The sequence below is a fragment of the Eleutherodactylus coqui genome, chromosome 3, assembly GCF_035609145.1.
Source record: "Eleutherodactylus coqui strain aEleCoq1 chromosome 3, aEleCoq1.hap1, whole genome shotgun sequence".
In the NCBI taxonomy this organism is placed as follows: domain Eukaryota; kingdom Metazoa; phylum Chordata; class Amphibia; order Anura; family Eleutherodactylidae; genus Eleutherodactylus; species Eleutherodactylus coqui.
Genome location: NC_089839.1, coordinates 259,600,998 through 259,627,253, shown reverse-complemented (window position 1 = coordinate 259,627,253; position 26,256 = coordinate 259,600,998). Strand labels below are relative to the sequence as shown.

At 42.3% G+C, this 26,256-nt stretch overlaps 1 protein-coding gene across 2 annotated transcripts in view; it reads left to right on the top strand.

Moving 5' to 3' along the window:
• Nucleotides 1-26,256, top strand: part of TGFBR3 (transforming growth factor beta receptor 3) — a 201,725-nt gene that overhangs the window by 151,644 nt on the left and 23,825 nt on the right. For both annotated transcript variants that reach the window (XM_066597344.1, XM_066597343.1), the window contains 4 exons: nucleotides 1,848-2,147; nucleotides 6,540-6,657; nucleotides 8,486-8,524; nucleotides 10,926-11,033. In XM_066597344.1, the coding sequence (XP_066453441.1) occupies nucleotides 1,848-2,147; nucleotides 6,540-6,657; nucleotides 8,486-8,524; nucleotides 10,926-11,033 (565 nt within the window). The remainder of the gene's footprint in view (nucleotides 1-1,847; nucleotides 2,148-6,539; nucleotides 6,658-8,485; nucleotides 8,525-10,925; nucleotides 11,034-26,256) is intronic.

The following is a 26,256-nucleotide window of genomic DNA, read 5'->3' as shown; positions in this document are numbered from 1 at the left end:
AAGCCCCGGCTGATCAATCTGGGAACACCCATGCACCCTACCAAGAATGCCTACTTATGCTCAGAGTTGCACACCTCTCACTTTGTTACCTGTTTTTTGGGACAATCCCATGAAAAATTGAAAAATTGTACTAGTATGAGATTAAATAGTGTCGAATGACCACAATAATCAAGAGCCTTCTTTAGAGAAGTCTCACTAATAAAGGAGTGACCCTACTTTATAAGGTTTGTGGAAAATATACAGCCCCTTTAGGACAGCAATGCCCCATGCAATGTTAAAAGTTCCTCAAACAGGCTCCATTTATCCATTTAGCATGCCTTCCATCTAACATTACAAATACTCTAGACTACAGTCATGGTCAAAAGTTGATGTAACTGACACAGATTTTGGTTTTCACAAACTTTGCTGCATCCGTGTTTTCAGATCTTTTAGTCAGCTTCTTCTATGGTATATAGAAGTATAATTCTTAGCATTTCATAAGTTTTTAAAGTTTTATTGACAAATGCATCAAGTTTAGGTAAAGACTTGATATTTACAGTGTTGGCCTTTTTTTCCCCAAGACTTTTCCAATTTGCTCTGTCATGCCGGATATAAGCTTTTGGGACAAATCTTGACTGATGGCAACCCATTCTTGTCATTTGTTTTGGGTATTGGCCACCAGTTCTCAATGGGATTGAGATCTAGGGAGTTTTCTAACCATGGACCAAAAATGTCAATGTTTTGCTTCATCATACTGGAGAAAGCATTGTTCATGAATCATAACCAAATGGCTTGTAGAGGATTGGGAGAAATTGCTTTTGAAGGATGTTTAGATACCAGTCTTAATTCATGGCAGTGTTCTTAGACAAAATTATGAGTGAACTCACTCCCTTGGATGAAAAGCAACCCCACACTTGAAGGGTCTGAGGATATTTTACTGTTGACATGACACAGGACTCATGGTAGCTCTCACCTTACTTCTCCAGACAATCATTCTTTTAGATGTCCCCAATAGTCTGAAAGGGGTTTCATCAGAGAAAATAACTTTACCCCAGTCCAATTCTCACACAGTATTTTTGTGGCTCTGTTACCAGATCACCAAAGTCTTCTCTCCGAATCCTTGTTATATACAGTAGAACAGATTTCAGAAGAAAGGATCTAGCAAACCCTGTTTCTAGAGTAGCCTTCATGTTTGTGAAACGCTCCGGTGAATTACATGCGTTGGTCACTGTTTTGCAAGTGTACCATCACTTTTACCCCTGCTGTGAAAATAAGACATTGCAGACATTTGTACCATCACTAATATTGCAAGAAAACATGAGCAGCATTTACAGATTCCTGACATTCTTCACTGATAACCTTTTATTTCCTCGCTCTCCTACATTCACGGTGGGCCTGTGTTGCCTATTCTTGAACTATTTCACAGTCCATTTACGGTTCCTACAAGAAATTTCTGAGAAATTCTGCAAAATATACTAAAACATAGACAGTGTTGTAGATTGTTCTCACATTCTATTATTTCTTTGCACCTGAACAGATGGTTAAAATTTCAGCCATTAAACGGGTTTTCCAGCAGCACCCGCTGGCAGTGCCGGGATACACGGGGTCCAAGCAGAAGCCGCTGCCCCAACCCCTGTGTAGTGGCCGGCGCTCGTATTTGCAGGTGCAGCTCTCATTGAAATCAATAGGAGCTGTGCTTGTAACTATGAGCGCTGGTCACTACACAGGGGTCGGAGCAGTGGCTTCCGCTCGGACCCCGGTGTATCCCGGGGGAACTAACAGCAGGCGCTGCCTGGAAAACTTCTTTAAGCTATTTCTGTGTTAGTTCAGAAAACAAAATCCAATATTCTCCATTTTTCAACTTGTAGGTCTCAGTAACCAAGGTTGAGAAAGAATTAAGCTTCGTCATTCAGACCTGTTCTGTTTCCTCCTCCTCCAATATGGATGCCTCCACCGATCATATCGTCATAGAGAACATATGTCCTACAGATGACTCGGTGAAGTTTTACACAGTAAAGAATACGAACAATCCAAAGCTGCAAGAACAGACTGAGAAAAAGCGCTTCAGCTTCATGTTTAAGTCTATGTTTAACACCTCTCTGGTCTTCTTTCACTGCGAGTTGGCTCTGTGCACAAATAGCGATGGAGCACTGGATGGACTGCCCAAGGTGAGCGTTAGGCTTTTTTATCCCTTTTGTCATATCCTTTAAGGACTTGAGGTCACTGGTAAATGTGCAACCTTTTCAGGTTAACTAACAATTAACAAGAAAAATGTGCAAATACAAGGAACTCCTACTCTGACCAGTCGAAAGCAAAGATAAGCTCATTTTCAAGAGTACAACACTTACAGCTGCCAAGACGAACAGACTATTTTCTTCTTTTCGGTTAAATTGCTTTATTCAAGACAAAGATTCAGCAGATACATAAACCAGACATCCACACATGTAAAGGCCAGTGCACAGGAGGCTAGGAGCTTGGCTTTTACCACCATATTTGCCATTATTTTCTAAGGGGGCCCAGCTGAAATATGTTTCTTTGGGTGATTTGTGGGAAAAATGGGACTCCTTGATCAACACTAATTAAAGAGCTTGTCTAGTTGTAAACTATTGATGGCCTATCAGCAGGATAGGTCATCAATACAAGATTGATGGAGGTCCATTGCATGGGACCCCCACCAATCAGCTGTTTGCTGTACCTGTATGCTTGCGCACTGAGCTGATTTCTGCAGGAAGTAGACCTCTCCCTTTAAACTGCAGTGGCCAGGCTTGCTATTGCTAGATTAAGTGGAAACTAGGCACTGCAGTGAGCACGGCGCTATTGGCTTCCTGCAATAAAACTTTTTAAAATTTGAGCCAAATGGGTTAAAACAATAAAGCAAAAGGTACTTATCTTCCTCTACCCAGTCGATCCAGCAGTGCAGCCTCATGATTCTCTCAATTTCTGTGGACAGCAGTAATCAGGTGACCGCTGTCTACCAATCAGAAGCATCGTCACCTGTTCTCCTGGCATCAGCGCTCATATCCTGGGCGCTGTAATGCCAGGAGTCTGGAACGGTGACTCGGTGGCCTTTGATTGACGCTCAGCAGTCACTTGACTTCCGCTGTCAACAGAGATCGGGAGAATTGTGGTGTGCGAATTTTAAAAAGTTCATTTGTAACGGAGAACGCCTTCAATGTTCATACATCAACCTCCTCTCATAAAGTGAACAGAAAACAACTCTGTCCTGGACTTAACAGTGCAAAGGGCAAACATTTGCTAATTTTTTTTTTTTTACATGTGCCAAAAACACAGACTCTTAGGCTAAGGCCACAACACGACTTTAGCCACAACAGAGGTTGCGCAATCAAATATCACCATGTAGCCATGTGACCTTTGTCCTTGAGGTCAATGGGGTTACAGCACAAGTTGCAGGTTACAGAAACCCTGAGTCGCAGGTCGCAAAAAAGTCAACTTTGGTGGATAGAGAAATTTGCCACGAGCTAAACTGATTAAATATAGGATATACCAACCCACAACAGGCATAAATTTCACTTTCTGACTTTAGGGCAATCCAAAATGTGCTACATTTATTAGGAGACTTGCGCCTTTTAATAAATTTGTCACAATTAACTCCAATGATGTTTTGGGCTGAATTTGCGAGGCTAATAGACAGTCAAGCCTGAGATTCTGGGGCATGACTCGCATCACATAGAACATGAACCCTGAGTCCATATTCTGTTTGATGGGCGGGATATCACACTTCTGCATGTTGTAGTCTCATGTGAGACTCGCATGAAAATTGGATAGGCTGTGATTTTTCCATCTTGGGGCATCATTGCAAGAACAAAATCGCCCATGTAGTAGATCCATTGCAAACAATGTGTGCATTTTGTGTGTCTGACAACGCAAAAAACTTGCGTAAGAATATCATCCTCGTAAATACGGCCTTATTATGACTGTTGTATAAAATGCCAGACTTTAATAAATGTCAGTCTTTGTCCTCCGATTGCCCTTTACATGCCTGTATTTCTTTAAAGCAGTTGTCCCATAAAATCATCCTATCCCTTGTCCACAAGGTAGGGGATAAGTATCTTATTAGTATCGCTCCATTCATTCCCATTGGATTTCGGGAGATAGCCAAGTGCTTGTACCGTATCTCCAGCAGTCCCGTAGAAATGAATGGAGTGGTAGAGTGCACTTGTGACCACCACTGCTTTCATTTCAGGGCTGTCAGGCGTCCCATTCTCCTGATTGGTGGGGGTCAGACCTCCATTGATCGGATACTTATCTCCAATCATGTGGATAGGGAATAGGTTAATTTCGTGGGACAATCCCTTTAATTCTTGATTCCTTCGGTCTTTGCGGAGCATGACCTCATGTAGTACTCTACCCCGTGCATGCTTTATTTCAAGTGCAGTCTACTGCCAAGCTTTGGTTTTCGCTTCCATTTAATAGAATCGTGTGATGAGCATTGATACTGTAACAGGCAAGAAAAGAATTTTGTTGTGTGAGCATGAAGGAAATCCAGAAAGCCCCAATAGGTCTGAATGGAGTTATCTTAAGTGCTTTTTCATGCTACTAAAGTCAAGTAGAGACACTGACAGTTATTTGTGTCAGGTTACTTGTGTTCAGAAGTGCGTTTTGCCTCATTTGAGTAACAAGGAACACAAGAGCGGATTATATTTCACAGCAGGCCCAGACTCCAGGGACCTGGATTTAGAAAGTAAGACATGACTGGCTATTATCAAGACGTTTCACTACCCTTCAACATGTTGAGTTGGCAAGTGCTTCCTGATATCTGACGGGTGTATTCAAGATTCAAGAAGTAGAGTGACAACCAAATAAATCAATTAGACCTAGGCCATTCAGCTACTTTTTGGATGCTGGATACTTTTCTTCTTCGTTGCTAATAGGAATCAATGACCTTGTTTGTTCACCTGCTCCACAGAATCTCCTAACCATGTGTTTAGAGTTTAGGTTACAATTCATCTAATGTGCGTTCCCTAGGAGATAATCGGATTTAATGAGAATTTTAAGTTTTTAAATAAAAAATACAACTTGTGAAAACCGGTCACAGTTCCAACAGTGCCCAACCTTTCCGGACTCTTGGCAGCAGAATTTGCTGTTGTGCAGAAAATGCCGCACCAAAATCTGTATGCCTACTACATGTTACTTTTAACAGTTCCGTCCTGTATGAAAGCTCCCTTACCATTCAACAGTCTTAGACAGTAGGTATTATATAGTTATTTTTTTTACTAGCAGAGCAGATTTGCTATTCAAATCATGATAGTTTTTGGGTGGCAACTGCACCAGAAAATTGTCTTACATGTTTGCGCCACATTTACAGTGTTTTTAGACACTTTTTCTGGCTCATCCAAAGGAGGGGCATGTGTTTGCAAACAGGGGTATGGCCTAAATTGTGATAATTTGCACCAGATTTCAGCATAAACCAAGCCAGATGATAATAGGTGGTGCAAACGTAAGACTACACAGTCTTAGAATCCAGTAGATTTACCATCCAGCGAGAGTCGCTGTGATGAATCTAGCCCCCTTGTATGATTGTCTCTCTTAGTTTGTAACTTTTAGACAATGTTAATAAATGTGGAAAAAGAGGTAAATCTCCAGCTAAGGTAAAAACATTCCTAACTTTGTTGAAGCATAGTTAAAAACTCGGGGTGCACATGCTTTGGCAAAGTTTCTTTACCCAGGATGTCCACCCTAAGTTTTTTAATTATGCTTCAATAAATTCAAGAATATTTTTACGCTGAATGGAGATTTACCTCTTTTTTTGGATTTATTACCTGGGAACCGGCCCGATGGTTTCCTCCATGCTGTGGGTGTATATTCCAGGGCTGATCAGCTTCATCAGCGGAAGTGGGCTGATGTCTATTTTCTATGTTCTTGTGTCCAGTTAATCGCTGTGAGTCAAAAATAAAATATGAAATTGACTACAAACAATGCATTTTTATTACAACTTTTTCTCTCACTTTTGCTGCGCTTTTTAGGTTTTTCAAAATAACAGCATGCTCCAAGTCTGTATTGTAAAAAAGAAAAACATTTCCTCACAGCTTCTTTATAGGAAAAAAAATCTAAATGTGATATTAAAAAAAACATTACCAAAAGAACGCCCTCGGAAAACGCAAGCAGCGCAAAAAAAAAAATTATGTGATTTTTCTGGCACTTTGTTTTTCAAAAAAAACTTCAGAAATAAGATAGTGTGTAGGAAGCCTTTTGGGACGGCCGACCTTTCACTTATCGCTGACTTAATGTTATTTGTTTCTAACGTAAATGCTCCAGATACGTAAAAAGCTCCTAGACAACACATATGAATAATAACAGTATGGTGGCTCAGTGGTTAGCACTTGGAGACCTGGATAGATACGTCTAGTGTAACGTCATTCGTTATTCTCTAGTCTGGAATGGTTCTTTTAAGGATTCTGTAACTAAATCTTCTCTTTGGCCGTCTAGTTGGACAGCAGTTCTACCTGTTCCATCCATGTTCCAGGTTGGCATGACAGTGCTGAAGATATTTAACTATACACTATGAATACCTCCTTGACCCTGTATATATTTTTTTCCAGTGCATTCGTCCTGAGGAAGCCTGTGTCACTCTCGACAGTAGAACGATCATCGTTATGATAGACAACAAGAAAACACTGACCAAGCCTTTGGCCGTGGTCTCAGAAGGGAAACCTCCAGGTAATCCAATGCATCAATACACCCAGTGGGGGTGCACGAGGCCAATGTATACAACAGCACTATAGGATGGTGTAACAGGCTTTAAATATTTGCTTCTTAGGATTTAGCTCGATGTAAACAGTTCAGTACCAAAGATATCCTTAAATGGGGATGTTGGGAAATCTTGTATAGAACGGTGCATGAGGGCAGTGAGTTTATTCACTGTGTAATGTAGCAATCCAGAAATGCTGATTAATGATCATCGTTCACTAACTCATATTAGTTATAGGCTTTGCTTCATAAACTTTAGAGTAATAAGGATTGAAATAGGGCCAAAAAGGCTTGTTCTCTGCAATGTCATGTGACTATATGGTGCCGACGAGCCTCTTGTAACCAATGAGTTTGCCATACATTGAACATATAAATGAGCTAAGTGATCAAAGCGAGGAATAGATTAGTAGCATTCCTTTGTTTAACAAACACAGGGTTACTATGGGACCATTTTCATTACTCAGCACTGGGCAAGAAAGCTTTAACCCCTTTTTGTTTTTTTGTTTTTTTCCTCCCCAATTTCAAAAAAATCATAACTCTTTCATTCAGCCATCGACGTAGCTGTCTGAGGGATTGTTTTATGCAGGCGAGTTGTCATTTTTAATGGTACTATGTGATGTACCAAATCTACTGGAAAACTTTAAAAAAAATTTAAGTGGAGTGAAATGGAAATAAAATGAAATTCCACCATCTTTGGGGGAGTCTTGTTTTTATGTCGTACACAATGCTGCCAAAATGTTATGATCGCTTTATTCTGCGGGTCAGTATGATTAGGACAATACAAAATGTAAATAGTTGGGTTTTTTTTAATGCTGTACTAATTTTTTTTAAAAACTTAAAATTATTTTCCGCCGCCAAAACCTTTTTATATTTTTTTGTCGAGGGCTCATTTGTTGTGGAACGTCCTGTAGTTTCTATTGGCACCATTTTGGAGTACATACAACTTTTTGATAAAAACTTTTTCTTGCAGACTGGGTTACCAAAAAAAAAAAAAAAAAATTCTTGTAATTTTTTTTTTCCAGGCGACATTTACTGTGCAGGAATGAGCACCATAAATTAAGCTATGGTGCTCAAATGGCAGGTTTCCTGGAGTCCAGGAGGTATTTCCTGTAGTTATGCGACTCCCCAATCTAGCTCTCTCAACCCCGAAAATCCTTGCAGCCCATGCAATAAATGGGGGTGCGTGCTCACAGTGTGTAGCCAGCGGTCCGACGGCACAGTTTGCGCTGACTTTCAGGGCTGACAGCGTTGAGTCGGGTAATTATAAGAACTAACTACCTGGAATCAGAGGCGTAACTTGAAGCTCCCGGGCCCCGATGCAAAACTTGTAACAGGGCCCCCAACGATAATGCTTTACTCATAGTACTGGGTTCCCTATATGGAGAAGAGAGGCCTTATGGGCCCCCTAAGGCTCATGGGCCCAGGTGCAACTGCATCCCCTGCATCCTCTATAGTTACACCTCTGCCTGGAATCCAGGAAAAATAGAAAATGGAACAAATGAAGAAAATTTGATTTTATACTATTTCTACCCATTTTTCTCTTTTAAAAACGTATAATTAAAAGATACTGGCCCTGTTCTAATATAGAAGATATTCCTCTTGTTCATAGAAATAGATAAAAAAGAGCTACTTCATCCCTATGTGTTCTTCTGGTATCTTCTTCTGTATATAACGGGAATGCCCTCTAAGTTATTGCTATATAATATCTCATTTTAATGCATTTATAGGATATTTATATCCATCTAATGCTTGTTTCATTCTTATGTGTAATAATGATAATTATTCGTGTTTGATACAGGTACTCCAATCAATAAAGTCCCTCCAAGTATACCTGAACGTAAGTCATACTGATACAAATGCCATGTATTGTGACCCCTTGGGGGTTAGTTAGCTCATGCAGATCACCACCTCTGGGGCAAGATGGCTAGCATATGAAGCAATTCACTTTCACACAAGTTGTTTTTTTAAACTAACCAAAGTTAACTTTATTTGGCACACACTATATATAATACAACGAACACACAAAACAAACTCCTGGCTGTCTGGCCACTATCTAAACATATAGCATCCTAACTATCAGATTGTAGGTCTTCTGCCCATCAGTTCAAAACAGACATGTCCATACCAATGTTCCTGGTGGCTTCCACTGGCCTTGGCATATCCCCATACTGGGAGCATTGTGGGATGAACACGCTATCCACTTATGGCTCTTTTATATGGTCCAATAAACCATCAAGGTTACCGCATTTGTCGAGAATTAGAACGATTTATCATTCAGTCTTAATTCCTTCCCCCAACTGAACGACAAGCGAGAATCCATTCATTTCTTGTTCTTTGTTCAGTTTCTGCATGCACAAATCTGAACAACCTCTGTTAACAAGCAGTCATTCATCTATGAATGATGGCCTGTTTATTGTGGAAGCGGACAGAAGGGAATGATCTCCAGTCCGCTCTACCTCCATTCACTGAGCAATGCTTGTTCCTGTATAAAGGCACAGGAATAATTATCACTGGGATGATCTGTGCCTGACAGGTCATTCGATGTAAAAGGGCAATATTGAACTTGTTAAGCACTCTGCTAATCAACTTTATTAGCCAGTTAGAAGATGGGGAACGGCCTCCGTTTTCCTGCTGACCATTTTTCCATTTTTTAGAAATTTGGTCCCCTAGTGGTGTAAATATGCCACTCTGCCATACAATAAAATAAAAAAAAAGAAAACAAGAAAAAAAAAAAATATATATATATTTATTAAAAATATGGAAACCTCATATGACATGGGTGCCTTAAGTCACATGGAATTATGAATCCTATTTCAATAAGACATGTGGAGACCGTTTTTAAGTGAAAGTAATATGACACAGATCTTGCCGAGGCAGAAGTGAACAACAAGGTTCCATTAGTCAGGGATTTGAGCCACTCAGCTGCTGTTACCAGCTGGCTCCTTAAACCACTCAGAGCAGGGCAAGAGGTGAGGTAAAAACAAATTTGTTGGGAAAACTCTCAGCCAAGTAGTGATTAAAAGTGCAGCTCTAATACATTTCATACATTTTCATATTTTTGGCCACCCCATTGTGTGAGTGTGTATATAGCTACATAGATACACGCATACATATATATATATATATATCTCTAACACTGCGATCAAAATTATGATATTAAGTTTTGATTAGAACTTTAAATTCTGATCCCTATTCTATAAGTAAATAATATGTTATCACCGTACAGTTAGGTCATAACGAGAGTCGTATCCTGACAAGGAAATGGCATCAGGTTGAGCCACGTTGTACCTCGTGTTAATGGGGTTGTCACTAGTCCCTTGCAGATTGATATGCTGTATTTTGACAATGATAGGGTGGGCTCGATGACATTCTGCCGCTTCACTGTGTAGATATCAAGCCTATCATTGTGAATACTACTCAGCAACTCACAGTTTCTAAGTCCGGGCTGTGACCTCCGCAGGATCTGGCACGAGTTGCTGCTTTTTCTGCTGAGCTATTGACCTTATTTGTCCACTCAACCTCCTGATTTCAATTCGGCTCCCTTTATTATTAGAATAGGGCGGATATGCCATTGAAAAAAATGAATGCCTGAAGGATTTGAAAATAAATAGAACCACACTTGGACATTAGTCGAGGGTGTCTCTGCGACTTTTCCAACTAGAGGAAGTGTTGTATTTTTCGTCTGGAATTAATTTCAAACATACGCAGCGTTGCCAAAATTTCAGAACAATAGATTCTATTTCTGTGATTTTGTGTCCTTTGCCTGACATCACTCGTTTCACAAGCGATTCCTTTCTCCACCTACAAATGGGAAGAAGGCCAAGAAGGTTTCATAGGTTACAAAATAAAGTTGGCTGAAATGGCTGCGCACATGTAGGAATAAGTGATATTTCCTTAAGCCCTGGTAATATTGTCAGTGCGGCTTTTAAAGGCCACGGCAGTTAAGTGCTTCTGCAAAAATCCATTTTTCACAGTGCTGTTTTTAGACATGTACCAAAGGGCCTGATTCTTCACAGCAACGTGGGAAGGTCATTTCTAGTCCAGATTACGTTGATCTCATAAGGAAAAACAAACAGACACATGCTGGTATAGGATCGCCCTCTGTGTGCCCTCTATAGCACTGGTAATTCACTGTGAACTTTTTAGACGTAGAGCCAAAAATATCGTATCTGTAATGTAAAAGTTCTTCGACAATCACCGTTAATAAGTTTTTTTTTTTCTTCTTCTTTTTCCTCTAGCAATTTTCTATGGGCTGGACACACCAGTAGTGGTCGGAATCGCATTTGCAGCCTTTATAATTGGTGCACTATTAACGGGAGCTTTGTGGTACATTTATTCTCATACAGGTATGTTTTACTGTCACAAGAATTTATTGTATTTTTTTTTATGACATATGGCTTTTGAAATTCTGTTTAGGTTTACTTATGCCTATATGATGGCTAATGTGAGAGATAGCAAAAGTGAAAATCACTTTACTTAACTAAAATACAGTTTTCGTGCTGTAAAATCCCTCTAGAGTGCTAGCCACCAGGTTTTTCCTCTGTTTCTAATTTGCTGTCCACTGCCTGTTGTCAAGTGAAGTCCATTTCTAGTAATAGAGATCACAAGAGTGATAGCAAATGGTGGAGAGGGATGACTCGTGCTACCCATAGAAGTTTAGGGAGAGACAAGTGGGAGGAGGAGGGAGATAGAAGCAGAGGTTTACATAGATGCTGCAGAAGCTGACTGGTAAGTGATTTACAGGTTCTGATTTCACATCTACACTGCTCAGTGCTTCTCTGGTGTCCTCCATACTAATGTTATTTCTCTGTGTATGGTACAGAGTTAGGGAGGAGAATCTGCTGTTTTTCTCCACAGCATCTAGTCTCCTCCCATCAACAAAGAGAGAACTGAAAATCAGACATACGGCCTTCACAGGGTAAACTGGGGATAAATGCAGAATATAAGCCATATAGTGGTCAGAAATAGTGTTATACCTCATGCACATATACAGTAGTTTATTCTGAAGTCATCTCAAAATGTTGGTATGCTTAAAAGCAACTTTCCATGTCTGGAGAAACAAAGATGGCCACACCAGCTTCTCTGATTGCCCTAATACACACTGCGCATCAATATTTATCATTAGTCTGAAACACTACACCTGCTTTTATTAACCAGAGCTGCCCACATGAGCAGTGCCAACCAATCAGAGCAGCATGTAGCATTTTAGACTACTAATATATACTAATATACAGTGTACATCAGGCAGACAGAGAAGTGGTGCGGCTCCTGAGTTTTTATGTACTTTATTTTTTCATTTACCATCACGTTAAATACATTAGTTTGCTGTTGGAGCAATGCTTTGTTCGCTACAATGTATCAGTCTGGCACGCAAACTGTTTAGCGAAGTACAAGACAGATTTAGATTTCACACCTGCGTTGGGGATTCCGCCTTCCTGCTCTGTTTGGGGAACAGAAAAGGGAAAACCCTGCGGCCAAATGGTTCAGTTTCTGGACAGAACCAAACCACGCCTGATGGACTCCTTTGACTATAATGGGGTCCATCTACTTTCCGCCCAGCTGTCTAGCATTTAGACAGAAGAAAAACGGTATAGAGCGCTTTTTCATCCTGTATTTTCACCTCGAACTGTGATGTAACCCCCGGCTGGAGATTCCGTCGCAGATCTTGAACAGTTTCTATTTGTACAATGGCTGCTGGTGTATCTAGCTCACAGGGCATTGTCTGCACTGGATACAGCTGCATCCACTTCTCAGGGGGGGGACCGCTGCCACTCTAGCAGCAGTAGCGGCCACAGCTTCAGAGCCGGACCCACTTCCAGTGGCATATATATGTGTGGGGCCCGGGAGGATGAGTCAGGGAGGTCCAGCTCTGGAGGGCAAGTCTGCAGCAGCCAATCAGATGCTGGGAGCATGTCCTTACACTCAGGACTGCCGAAGCGCGTCTCCACCTATTATTCTGGTGGGGACAAGATACAACAGTACCTCTCTGCACTACGTAGAAGGACATGTGATTATATTGGGGGGTATGATGAATTTTGGTGGTCGATAAGCTACAAATTACTCTTTACTCTGTGAAAAGACAGCAAAGGAACTGTCTTGAGTGTCAGAGCATTAGTACTTGAAGTCAATCACTGTGAAAGGTTCTTGTATTCCACTGAAGGCCTCAGTATGGCAAGTCCTTGGGAATTTAATTTGAACTCCCCTCTAATACACGAAAGTCTCTCTATCGTAAAAGGTGGCGCTGGTATAGGAACCCTGGGAAATTTCTGGCCTGAACTATCACTTAAGCACAAAAGCAGCATTTTTTGTGCTAGGAATATGTTAAACAATGTTGGCTCCAACAGCAATACCTTATTTTGAAAGCATAATAAAGGTAGAAAACAGAGCCAAAAATTCATTCCTCCACCCATTAGGGAAATAAGACAGGCCTTATGCTGCAGGAGCGGCTATTGCTATGCAATGCAGTCCAAGTAATGCTGAGCTTCACCCTTCCAGCTCGACCAAATTATTTACCATTAGTAAAAAGACTATTTACTTAGGGAATTACCCATGCATACTGTGACATCGCTATTTTTTGTTCTTTTTTTCACTCATTAATCTCTAGAAACATGACGGCATTGATCAAAAGTAGCTGCAGCAGGAAACAGTAGCAAACTAATTCTTTACTGAAGATCTATTCGCTACTTAGTTTTCAATATTCACAGTGTAATAAAGTTTTCTTTGTACGTGAGAAAATTAAGAAAACATAGAAATAGTGGTGCAAAAGACATTTTGGTAATTTATATATGGCAGAAATGTGACATAACATACCATGGAGTAGAGATCAGTGGCCAGTAGAGATGAGCGAGCATACTCGCTGAGGGCAATTACTCGAGCAAGCATTGTCCTTAGCGAGTACCTGCCCGCTCGGAAGAAAAGATTCGGATGCCGGCGGGGGGTGGGGAGCGGCAGGGGAGAGCGGGGGGAATCTCTCTCCCCCCGCTCACCCCTGCTCACTCCCGCAACTCACCGCTCACCCGCGACGGCACCCGAATCTTTTCTTCCGAGCCGGCAGGTACTCGGTAAGGACAATGCTCGCTCGAGTAATTGTTCTTAGCGAGTATGCTCGCTCATCTCTAGTGGCCAGGAAAGAGTTATTTTCTATGCCGATGCCAGATATAGTAAGTTTAGGTACCTCAGATCCTATGTGCCAATTTAAATGACCAAGCATACTTACCCTCCCTAATTTCTAGGGACACAATGTTAACATTTCGGTGTCAGTTGCGTGTTCTGTTACTTTATAGTCTGATACATTTGTGGTTTTCTTTGTATAAGTTACAGATTTTTGTATCGGTTTATAATTGAAATAAGAAACAGAAATATTTCTCATTAATCTTATTCATCAAAATGTTATTTTCCAGTGAATGCGTGAATCCAAAGTCATAATTTCACAGTTCATTTTATGATTACAATCCAGTGACCTCACTTTATGGCACGTTGTAAGCTAGAACCAGATCTGTGCACAACACTAAAAAGAACATACAGAACTAATTATGTCTAGTGTTTTGCGAACGTCAAGAAAAATGTATTTTTAGTGTTCTAAGAGCAGTAACACTACTGAAAATACAATGAACATATAAAGCTTACTTGTATAAACCTTATTGTAGAATAGTCTACAATCTACATTTAAACTAAGTGACTATTAAGTAATGTCACAATCTACTGGCTCATTTATTTCTTATATTTTCTTAGAAATTTGCTAGTTAACTTATTAATAACTTACCACTAAAGGATTGTCAGAAAAGAAACATGGAGCATTTCATAATGTAGCAGGTGTTTAGACCAACCAGAGGCATAAAAGGCAGTAGGCATAAGGTTACATGGAAGTGTTTCATGAAAGTACAGGTAAAGATGCCAGTAAGGCATTGAAACGCTTTGCCCAATAAACTTCTATCTTTCCTTCCGGGTCTCCTATCTTCAGCAAATGAATTCGCCGGTACGGTGTTGAAACGTGTTGAAAAAAACTCCTGTCTTTCTTTCTGGGTTTCCTGTCTTTCGCGAGCAATGAATCTCCTTGTTGTACTGCTTTTACCACTAACGGAGCAGCAGTGCTGATTTATCACTGTAGCCTCTTCACTGTTTTGCCTTGCATAGTGATACTTCGGGCCATCTGTTTTGTGGGGACCCACACCATGACTCTTTTCAAGTGAATGGGGCTAAGCTGCAGTTCCCTGTACATCCAGGAGTTGTGCTATTGCTCTTTTATTATTAAGTAGAGATGAGCAAGCATGCTCGGTAAGGGCAGTTACTCGAGCGAGCCTCGCTCATCTCGAGTAACTACCTTCTCCTCCGAGCGTGCTCAGGGGAGCTGGGCGGGGAGAGAGGGATCTCTCTCACTCTCCCCCCCAGTCTCCTCTGCTCTCCCCTGCCGCCCCCCGCTGTCCCCCCCCCCCTCCACCCCGAGCACGCTCGGAGGAGAAGGCAGTTACTCGAAATGAGCAAGGATCGCTCGAGTAACTTCCCTTACCGAGCGTGCTCACTCATCTCTATTATTAAGGAATGTTGTGGGTCCCAGAAGACCTTATGACATGCAATCACTTTATGAGATGAGAATAACCCTTCAAGTTGACCATAGTTATATACACTATGGCTGCCTGCAGACAGCCGAGTCGGAACTCGCTGCGAGAATTCTCGCAGCGGGACCCAATCCGAGCCCCTGCAGGGACCAGTGCGGCGCTCACCTCTCCCACGGCTCCGGCTCTTTGATGTGCCGGCCAGCCGGCGCATGTGCAGAGCAGAGCCAGGGCGCCGGGAGAGACATTTCTGTGCGGGCCTCTGCAAGACCCACACAGCAATAGAACATGCCGCGATTTGTTTTTTGCGTGTGATTTCACACGGACAAATCGCGGACGTCTGCATAGGATTGTGTTTTGCAATGCAATCCTATGCAGGCGTCCAGGGGCGGAAATTCTGTAGGAAATACCCGACGCAGATTTTCCGCCCGTGTGGATGGGGCCTATGTTGACCAAAGTATTGGGACACACATGGAAGGTGATGAAATTCAATTTTTTTCACATTTTTCAATATGATGTGATTTCCACCAAATTCCAATAGATGTGTGGAGGGATTTCATTGAAGAGAGCTTCATATAGTAATTCAGGTGTTGATGGGCATGCAGAGATGTGGCGTTCTAGTTTGTCCCAAAGATGCTTGGTGGAATTGAGATCTAGACTTTGGGTTGGCCATTGAAGTTTGCAGAAGTCCTGTTCCTCAAACCAAGCTTCAACACAGTGTGCCATATGACATGGTGCTCTGTCATGTTGGTAGAGACACAAAGCTGAACCAAAGTATTGCCACAGGGTAGGTAATGCCACATTGTCCAGAATGTCTCTGTACTTAAGGGTGGACTTCACTATAACCAATGGCCCTAGTCTTTCCCAGCAGAACCGCCCCCACACCATAATAAAATCTCCAAACTTTACTATTGGGATGATGCAGTTGCAAAGAAACCGTTCTTCAGGCAACTGCCACACTCAACTGCGGCCATCCGATTGGAAGCTAGTGTACGGTGATTCAGCTGTTCGCAACACTTGCTTCCACTCATTCACAGTGTGAGAACGACACTCCAAGCATCATCGCAGGTGTCTTTGTGTATTCACTGCTGTGATGTTGGGCTTGTGTGCATGTACTCGTCCATGGTAACCTTTACATGTAATTCCCTATAGATGGCTTTGGTTCTAATGGATGTTACAATGGCCTATGAGACCTCCCGATCAAGTATTTTGACAGACGATGTGTGTGATACCTTTATAGCTCATACAAGGCTTCATTGTCCACATTCTGTCAGCTTACAAGGTCTCCCTGAACGTGGCTGCATTGCACACACCCCAGATCTTTTCCATTTCCGAATAACATTTGGACTTTGGGAGGCCCAAAAGTGCTGTGATGTCCCATACTGATTGGTTGTTCAGGTGACATCTCACCACCAGACCCGATTGGAAGTCTGTCAACTCTACACCTCGTGTCATTCTGATGATCTCTCTACTAGGATATGGCTGTGTGATACTCTTCGCCTTACAACACAAGATTGGTAGGTGTCCCAATACTTTTGTCAACATAATGTATTTTAGACTGCCGTAATGGTCAGTTTGTACCAATTAATATCTACTGTTAGTGCCCTTTCATAAGATGAACATTAACCAGATGTAGGTATTTTAACTACTTTTTTTTGTCTCTCACCACTTCCCCTCCCTTCCAGATCTTGTGTAGGTATTTGTAGAAAACTCATTCTGCCATGTTGAGATTTGTTTTGGTCGTTGCCAATTGTATTCGTTGGCAATACTTGGAAAGACATTTGTGCCAAATGGCAGAGGTGCTCTCCAGCAATAGAAGCCCTGCCCAGGTCACAAATCATGGCAGAGAACAAGCCGCAAAAAATGTTAGTCCTTCTTCTCTAAATGTCCTCTTAAGAAGGATAACAATAGTTCTTTATGATTTGTGTTGTTAATGCAGAGAGTCTCACGTTTCCTCAGCCATTCCTCAGCCAAGAAAACTTGCATAGGCAGACCGCCTACAAGAACAAACAAATTAATGTAAAACATCTTCCCTTATACATTCCATATTTCAACAAATAGAGCCTTCTCCACCCCTAAGGGTTTGGGGAATACATTCCTCTTAACGCAGCTGAATATTTTTGCAACACAAATAGACTCTCTGCAATTCATAAAACAAGAAAACGGCCGGAGTATTCAGACATTTAATAGAGGAAGTACTGGAACCCATCATTATATTGCTACATGTACATTGATTGATTACCTGAAGGCACTTTAATAAGGGAGTGGTGCAGAACATCTTCGTGACTTTTCAAATATTTGGTTAGCATAATAGCATTTTAGCCTAATTTCACATGTACGGATAGGCCACAGATGTTAGGCAGTAAGAGCTACATTCTGTAATGTTTTTAGGATTTTTTTTTGTTTTAGTAATACATGCTTTAGGTTTTCATTTACTTTCTATCCCATAAGCATAAATTAGAAACTCAGCATAAAGTCACTGCTGTGCTCAGTAGAATAAGGCCCAATGTCCACTGGCAGATGTGATTTGCAGAATCCGCACGGGGTACCTGCAATTCAAGCCTCCCATGCAGAAGCATTGGCGACCGCACCTGAATTAGAGCATGCGGATTTGTTTTGCGGATCTTTTGAAGTCAGTGGAGGCCATCCGATCTGCGGCCTGTCCGCAGGTGACACTGCGGATGGGGCGCGGATTCCATGGAAAGAGCAGGTGATTTTAGAAAAATAAACCTGTAATGCGCATGTTCAACGGCAAGTCGTGTTGACCATCCACAGTACAGATGTACCGAAAGAACAGAGATCAGCTCAGACATAGGTACGCAGGGTCACCAGCCGCGGGCAGGGTCGGATTCCGCTGCGGGCTCCTGCATGCTTAATTTGACCCGCCCATGCATATAATGCCTTTTACAACTTATAGCCATAAATAAACCAATCTAGTGTGTAGAATACATTTTATTTACACATCTCATTAAAACATGGTGAATGCAGTCCTCTTTCGGTTGTTATGATCCCATGACGCTGCTCTCATATGTTTCTTATGCTGTTGTTATAGTAAAATTACTTTATATTACTTTAGATTGGACAGTGACGTTAAATATTGGCCAGTATGGAGCATTGGGTTTATAGCAGAGAAGTGCTAGTTGTGTTGAGGCATAACCGTGTCTGCTGAGCCCTCTAGCTGGTCGTTGGTGTACTACAAGTTACCACTGCTTCAGCTGAAGAACAGACCCTCTTCAGCAAATGTACTAGGATATGACCATCTCTTTCAGAAAATTCAGTTGTAAATAGTTTAATTACACCAACTATATTTTGCACTGTAAAATAAATGTATAGAATTATAGATACATATCTATTCTCATTGTGGGCATGACTTGTAATCAGACATGGGGGCATGTCTCATTGTGCTCAGAGCTGAAAGTGTAATAAAAAATATATTGGTTTCAATGGAAGTGAACCGTCTATTACACTTTTGGCCAGAGATGTAACGTGAAGCTCCTGGGCCCCAATGCAAAATCTGTAACAGGGCCCTCCAACTATAATGCTTTATTCATACTACTAGGCTTACTATATGGAGAAGATGGGCCTTAGGGCCCCCCTAAGAGTCCTTGGCCCTTGAGCAACCACATCCACTATAGTTACGCCTCTGCTTTCAGCCCTGACCACTGATGACAACCACTGGCTGTCACTGCTGATCAGCGGGCATCCAGAGTGGCGAACCCTCGCTGATCAACTATTGATGACCTATCCTGAGGATAGGTCATCGATAGTAGAAGTCCCAGAATATCCCTTTAAAGGGGTTCTGACATCAAAAAAAAAAAATTGTACTCACCTTGCCTGGCCCGATCGCCAGGCATGTCCCCTCCAGCCGGCATCTTCTTCTGTGCCTTTAAAGCAGAGCAGGAGCGGTCAAAAAGACCGCTTCCTGCTCTGGTCCGTCCGTCAGGCACTTCCGAGGTGAACGGACGGACCGCCCACAGCAAGCACGTCACAAGCAGTGCTTGCTGTGGGCGGCCCGTCCGTCCTGCTGAACTCCGGAGTGCTGCGCATGCGCAGTGGAGACGCAGCCCGTCCCGACTCCTGTCAGAGGGCACCTCTCCACTGCACATGCATGCGATCCCGGACCGGCGCGGCTCGTGCAGACAGAAGAGGAGGAGCAGCGCCTGCTGGGAGATGACCCCCCGATGTTAACAACAACAGAAGAACAGGTAAGTATTATCTTTTTATGCTTTAGCAGCTATTAAACCATGGGTTCCCTGGGTCCATTAGGCAGACCAGGGAACAATGGCTGCTAAAGCATAAAAACATTATTTGTGTCAGAACCCCTTTAAGTATTTAGGCCTCATGCTCATAAGAAAACTATATGCATTGTGCCAGTACATCATTCGCAACATTTTTTATCAGAGTGTTTTACCTCCATAATACAACATTAGATGGAGCATGGGTGTTAAATCAGAGGTACGCAGAGGTATAGTATGAGTTCATAGATTTCTGAAGGTGAGATACTACATATCAGAACAACACTATTATGCAATACAGCTGTGTGCATGTAGCTTTAATTGAGGTTTTGTCTTTGACTCCAAACCTTGTGAGATGCGGAAATAGCATAGCTCACTGTGCTACTCTGTTCACACAACTCCCATTTAGTTCTATGGGAGTTATGGAAATAGCATAGCACAGGACGCGCAGCTGTTTCCGCAAAACAGGGCACCACTCCAAACCTAGTTGCAGACAAGGTGTAATAGGGCCCCCTTTTCTAGGGATAGGTGCACATTCCTTCTTTCGGACATTTATAGCCCTTAACTGCTGCATAGAACGAAGTTAAAATTGTCACAACATACTGGCGCTGGCGGAGTAGCGGGACCAGGGTGACAGCGCATGCACACTGTCATTCTAGCACAAGTTGCCAAGTGCACATTTCTGTTTGTGTAGCATGGATTGGTTGGCTGAGAGGTGTTGCAGCCCAATCAGCTTTAGTCATTGCACATTTATTCTGGCTTCCTGTTTGGGAGGGCACCAGTTACACTTTTCCTCAGTTTGTATCGACTCCTGTCTGAAGGTATTCCTGGTCTGTAGACTTTTTTTCTGATGACTGCTGTGTGAAGGTGTTCTGGTCCAGTCTGTGGTTCCCTGCCTGACCTAGTCAAGCCAAGTTTACTTTATCACCTGTGAAGCTATTGAACACCTTGTTGCCCTGAGTGTTTGTGATCATTCATATATTATTGTATTCTCTATCCTTTGCCCTGTTATCTTAGGGAAAATTAGGGTCCTACCAGGTTTCTGACGTAGGGTTGTCTTCATCAGGGCGACCGCTCCGTGTTTAGGCAGGGATCCCTCATGTATGTGGTTTACGGTCTGATTCCCTTATTGATACATTTGGTTCTCCGTGTTTTGTGTATATATTCATCCTGTTTGGATACTAAATTTACGCCCATGGAAGCCATGTAGAAGAAGCCCTGCATGGATATGTTGAGAAAAAAAATCTGAAAGACCTACTGTACTACACCTAGTGGTGCAGCCCCTTTTTAGACACCTGAAGAAAGTTAGATGGAGAGATCATCTCAAGATAAGTTCACTTTCTGGCCTCGTGACACTTCGTATACTCATTCAGGTGATGGATGCTGCCTGCCTACAGACAGTCATCTTTCCATTGTTATCTATAATTATAGGTTTGAAATCCATTTCCTATCATTATAGAGTTGGCTAAGCATTTAATGTACCATTGCAGTGAGAGTGGCACAAGTAGAGCATGTTCAGATTACAGCCCTGGCAGTCCTCTATAGCAATTTACTTTTCTTTCATGTGCAAGCCTTACACAAACTACAACTGCAGGGCAGTACTCTTGTGGTTCGTGACGTCAGTGGAATGTGCTAGGTGGAGGAAATCTAGTTTGAAGTGTATTTTCATAGTCTTCGGTAAAAAAAAAGATCTTGGAAACTAAAGCAGAAGAGTATAACTGACTCAGCGTGTAATTTGTAATACACTACCATCGTTTTTGTCAGATGTGTTTACATGACTTACCATAAGAACCCAAGGAAACAAACTGCCCACTTCAAATCTTAGGTTTTTGAATACTTGCTGACATCTTAATAACACTGTTTATATAGTAAGTAACACAGCACTATGACATAAGAGAAGTACAAAGTAGTTAATTCCTTTACATAAGGGTTATTCCTTAAGGTGCCAAATTATTCAACTTTTTTGGCATTATCAAATACCATATTAATCCCTTCACTATCAAGTCTGTTTGGACCTTAATGGGTTGACCGAGTCGTAACGACTTGGGACAACCCTTCCGTGTGCACTAACATAACAAATAGTGATATACTCACCTCTCCTTGCTCCAACTGTGTCCCTGATCAATCGCTGAGCTCTGTTATTGGCTGCAGTCTCCGTGATGTCCTGTAAACTGGGCGGGACTGCAGCTGTAAATATAGACTTGAGCAGGGGACCAAGCAATGGTGCAGGAGACAGCTGGAGGGGAGGGGTAAGTATACCACTATTTGTTGTGTTAATGCACAGGGAAGGGGTTGTTGTGAGTTGTTACACCTCGGACAACTACCTTAAGTGGCAAGCATTTTTTATTCTCACTTTTTAAGAACCGGAACTTTTCTATTTTTCTGCTGATGCACCTTTATGAGGACTCTCCATGTCACCATTTTGGGGTATATATAACTGATTGATTAACTTTTGTTAAATCTTTTCTAAGAAATGGAAAAAAGAAAACAATTTGCCAATATTTTTTTTGCTCACCATGCAGCATTAATAACTTGTTACTTTTTTTCTATGTGTCGGTAGGATTATGGCGAGATCCAATTTTTTTGTTATACTTCTTTTACCAAGTAAAACATTTTTTCTTAAACAGAAATTTTTTTTTAAAAATCTTGCATTTCTCACACCATATGCTCATAGCCAGAACTTTATTTTATTTTTTTTAATTTTAATTTTTTTTTTCAAATCAGTTTTTATTCAAAGATTTTTGTGATACAGAAAGAAAAAAGGGGGAACAGGGGAAATCACATACGCTATGCTCTGTCAAGGCTAGATGGTGCATTCAGTTTTTCTGTCTACTGTAAATACAGAGATTGTCGTGGCAGTGTGGCACAACAGGGACAAACAACGGGCTTGGCGCCAGGTCTTGCCAGCCCTAAGCGGGGGGGGCACAAAGGGAAGCTGTGTCAACGCCCGTAACTTTTCAAGTTAAAACATCATCTCTTCAGGAGAAATAGTGTTAATGGGGGAGAAAAAAAAAGGGGGGGGTACAGACGGGGGGGGGGGGGGGGTTAGGGAAGAAACGAGAGGAGCAGTGGAGGAGAGAAGAGAAGAGGGGAGAGTCTCTTCTTACTGCTGCAGAACGTCCAGGAGTCTCAGGTCACGCCAGGGATACCAAATTTTTATAAATTTATCGTAGGAGTTGTTTTGCCAGCTCGCTAGTTCCTCTAGATTGTAGATCATATCTACTTTCTCCTTCCATTGAGATAAGAAAGGGGTACCTCGCTTCGCCAGTGCAGGGGGATCAGGGCCTTAGCGGCGTCCGTCAGGCAGGCTATCAGCTTATCTCTTTGCGGGTGAAACCCAGGAGACGTTTTCCATAGAAACACTATTTCGGACGTTAGCGTGAAGTTTTGTTTGATTTTCCCCAGCACTTCGCCCACTCCTTTCCAAAAGGGCATCAGTCTCTTGCAGGACCACCAAATGTGGAGGTAGGAGCCTTCTTCGGCATTGCATCTCCAGCATTTGTTTTGAGGTGCCAACTTGTATGCATAGAGCCACTGCGGGGTCCTATACCACCTTATCAAGAGTTTGTAGTGGGATTCCTGGAATAGGACGCATGGGGAGAGGCCAAAAGAAGTGATTAGGATTTTTTTAATGTCTCCCTGTGACAAGGATATTCCCAGTTCCTTTACCCAGGTGGTCATAAAGGTTGGTTTGGATGAGGGGTGGGGTATGATGAATTGTTGACGCAAGTTAGAGATTTTTCTTGTTCTAGAGTTTGATTCCACCAATGAGCGCTCAAAAGGGGTTCGGGGTCTGGTTGATTTATGGATCTTAAGAAACTCTCTTATAACTCTTTCAACTGTGGCTCGGAGGAGAAAGGAGGGGGTCCAAGCCGGAAGCAGGGAAATTATTATCTCCTGTGCTGGTAGGTGGGCCAAGACCTGCAGGTCTCCAACTGTAATATCTTTAAATTTTCGCAATACCGAAGTGGAGACTGAGTCAAGTGGCAGATCTATTAGTCTACAGATCAAGCTCAATGGAGCGGATGGAGAGGGTTTAGGAGCTAGATTTTCTTTCAGGCCGTCCCACACCTCGCAGGGGCCTCTCAGAAGGGGGTTAAAGTCCTTCGCTCTGTATCTATTCTTTTCTGGATACCACAGGTCCTCCATAGAACCGCTATAGTCATGGGTTGTGGCCAGTTTAGACAGGAGAGGGTCTCTTTTCGGTTGGACCAAGTCCATCCAGTAGCCCAGCTGTGAGGCCCGGTAGTAATCTAATACATTCGGGAGGTCCATGCCTCCTTCAAACCTCCTTTTTGTCATTCGGCTGTAGGCCAGCCTTGGTCTCTTGTACCTCCATACATAGCCTGTGAACGCCGAGCGCAGGGTTTTAAAGAAGCTTGGGGGGAGATAAATTGGTAGCATCCTTATCCTGTAAAGGATTGTTGGTAGGATGTAGGATTTCAGAATATTCCTTCTGCCAAACCAGGATATCAGGGGTATGTCGTAGTTTGCTAACAGTTTTTTAACCTGGTCTAGCAGGGGGATAAAATTGGCTGCGAATATGTCTTTTATCTTCTTGGGTATCTTGATCCCTAAGTATTCCATAGATGTTTCCGACCATTTAAATGGGGAGTTGTTACTGCACCCCCTGCACCTTGCCTGAGGAATGGAGATGTTTAATGCTATAGATTTATCAAAATTAATTTTGAAATTAGAGAGTTTACCGAACTCATTCAGCAAGTCTACCAACCTGGGGAGGCCTATTTCGGGGTTTGTAATCAGGAAGACGATGTCGTCCGCGAAGGCGGCGGTGGAGAGGAGATCGTTTCCGATAGACAGTCCCGCTATGTCTGGATCTTGTCTAACTTGTAGCAGAAGGGGCTCCAGGGCCAAGATGAATAGGGAAGGGGAGAGGGGGCAGCCCTGCCGCATACCATTTTTAATTTCAAAGGATGGGGATAATTTGTCGTTCACTTTAAGTCTATCGTATGGGCAAGCGTACAGGGAAAAGATCGCCGTTACGAACTCCGGAGGTATATTATAGTGTAGTAGCGCAGACTTCATATAACACCAGTTAACTCGGTCAAACGCTTTTTCGGCGTCCGTTCCAATAAGTGCTAGGGGAATATTATGGAGTTGGGCGTATCGTGAAGCGTGTAACAGTCTACGACTATTGTCCTTGCCCTCCCTCCCTTTTACAAATCCTGCTTGTTCTACGTTGATGAGCCTTGGGATGAAATTGCCAAGCCTCTGTGCTAAAAGTTTCGCCCATAGCTTGACATCGAGGTTTATTTTTTAATCAACAAAGCTGATGCAAGGACTTTCTTTCTGTGGGATAACTTGTAGGTTTTATTGGTACCAGTTTGGTGTGCATACAACTTTTTATTAGGTTTTTATTGCGATATTTGAGAGGCATGATGAACAAAAATTCTGGCATTCAGAAATTCTGGCATTGATTTTTTTAATGTATCAGATAAATAATGGGATAAGTTAATAATTAGGGTTGTTTTTGACACAGTGATAACAATTAGGTGTCTCTTTTTTTTACATAATAAAGCAATATTAACTGGGAAAAGGGGTTCTTAGGTTTTGTCTTTTCCTTTTTTTCATATTTTTAAACCTTTGATAGAAGATCTTTTTACATTGTTTAGTCCCACTTGGGGACTTGACCACTAGGGAACTTGACCACTGATATAATATTCAGTATTGCAGTGTATAATGCCTGTCAGTGTGAGATAGCAGACCTAAAGACCTGCCATAGGTTTTGTAGGGAGAGAGCAATAGGGTGACAGAAGGAGCCCTCTTCCCCTGTCTAATCATTTAGATGCTGTGGTCAGTTTTGACAGAGCCACCTAACAGGTTAAGGACACATTCATACAGCAGAGCCGGATTCTGCAGCAGCGTCCGCGTGTACCTGCTTTCTGAATCCTGAATCTGTACTGCAGATGGTCCGCACAGCTCGCCGTCGGACATGCACAGTACAGATTTTTTTTTAACTCTTGCTTTTCCCATGAAGTCCGCAGCCCGCCCGCAATGTCAATCCGTCCGTGTGGAATCTACAGGAAATGAAGCATGCTGCAATTTTTTTTTTCAATCCGTGAGCAGAAACCACAATTGGTTTCTGCTTATGTGCATGAAGAATATTTTTTCCATAGCAAGTTATTGAGGGTTATTGCTGCGGAACCCAGAGGCTGACGCCAGCCCTGGATTCCGCAGCAAAAATCCACCCATGTGCATGAGGCCTAACTCAGATCTCACAACCATTTATCTCTCATCTTGGCCATTAAGGTGGGCTCAATATCTGGTAGTACGGCCTATGCAAAAGTGTACTCGAAGTGGCCTCCTTCTGCTGAAATAGGAGCAGATCATCCAGAAAGTCATCCACTGTTGTCTTCAGGAGATTCCAGCACTGATCAGCATTTGGCCTCCTTCAAGTACGCTTTTGCATAGGTTGTACTACCAGAACTTACGTTTCCTTACTTCAATCATACCGGTGGTCCCACAGCCCTTAGAGACGCAGGAAGTGGATTTCCACTTCTCACATACTGCACTTCAACTGTGCAATTGGGTTTTGCCCAGGGAGCACAATACAAAATTGAAATCCATGTTCTGGGGCTCACCAGGGCCCATGCTCTCATAGCACATCCTGGCCTTCCTATTCAAGTACACTATTGTTACTTCAATATAGGACATCTGTAGTGAGATCTAGCTCTGGATTTGTCTTTTTCACTACACCCTGTAAATAGATGTTGGTGTATATGGGGATCTGATCCATGTGGAAAGGCCAACGTGCAGACAAG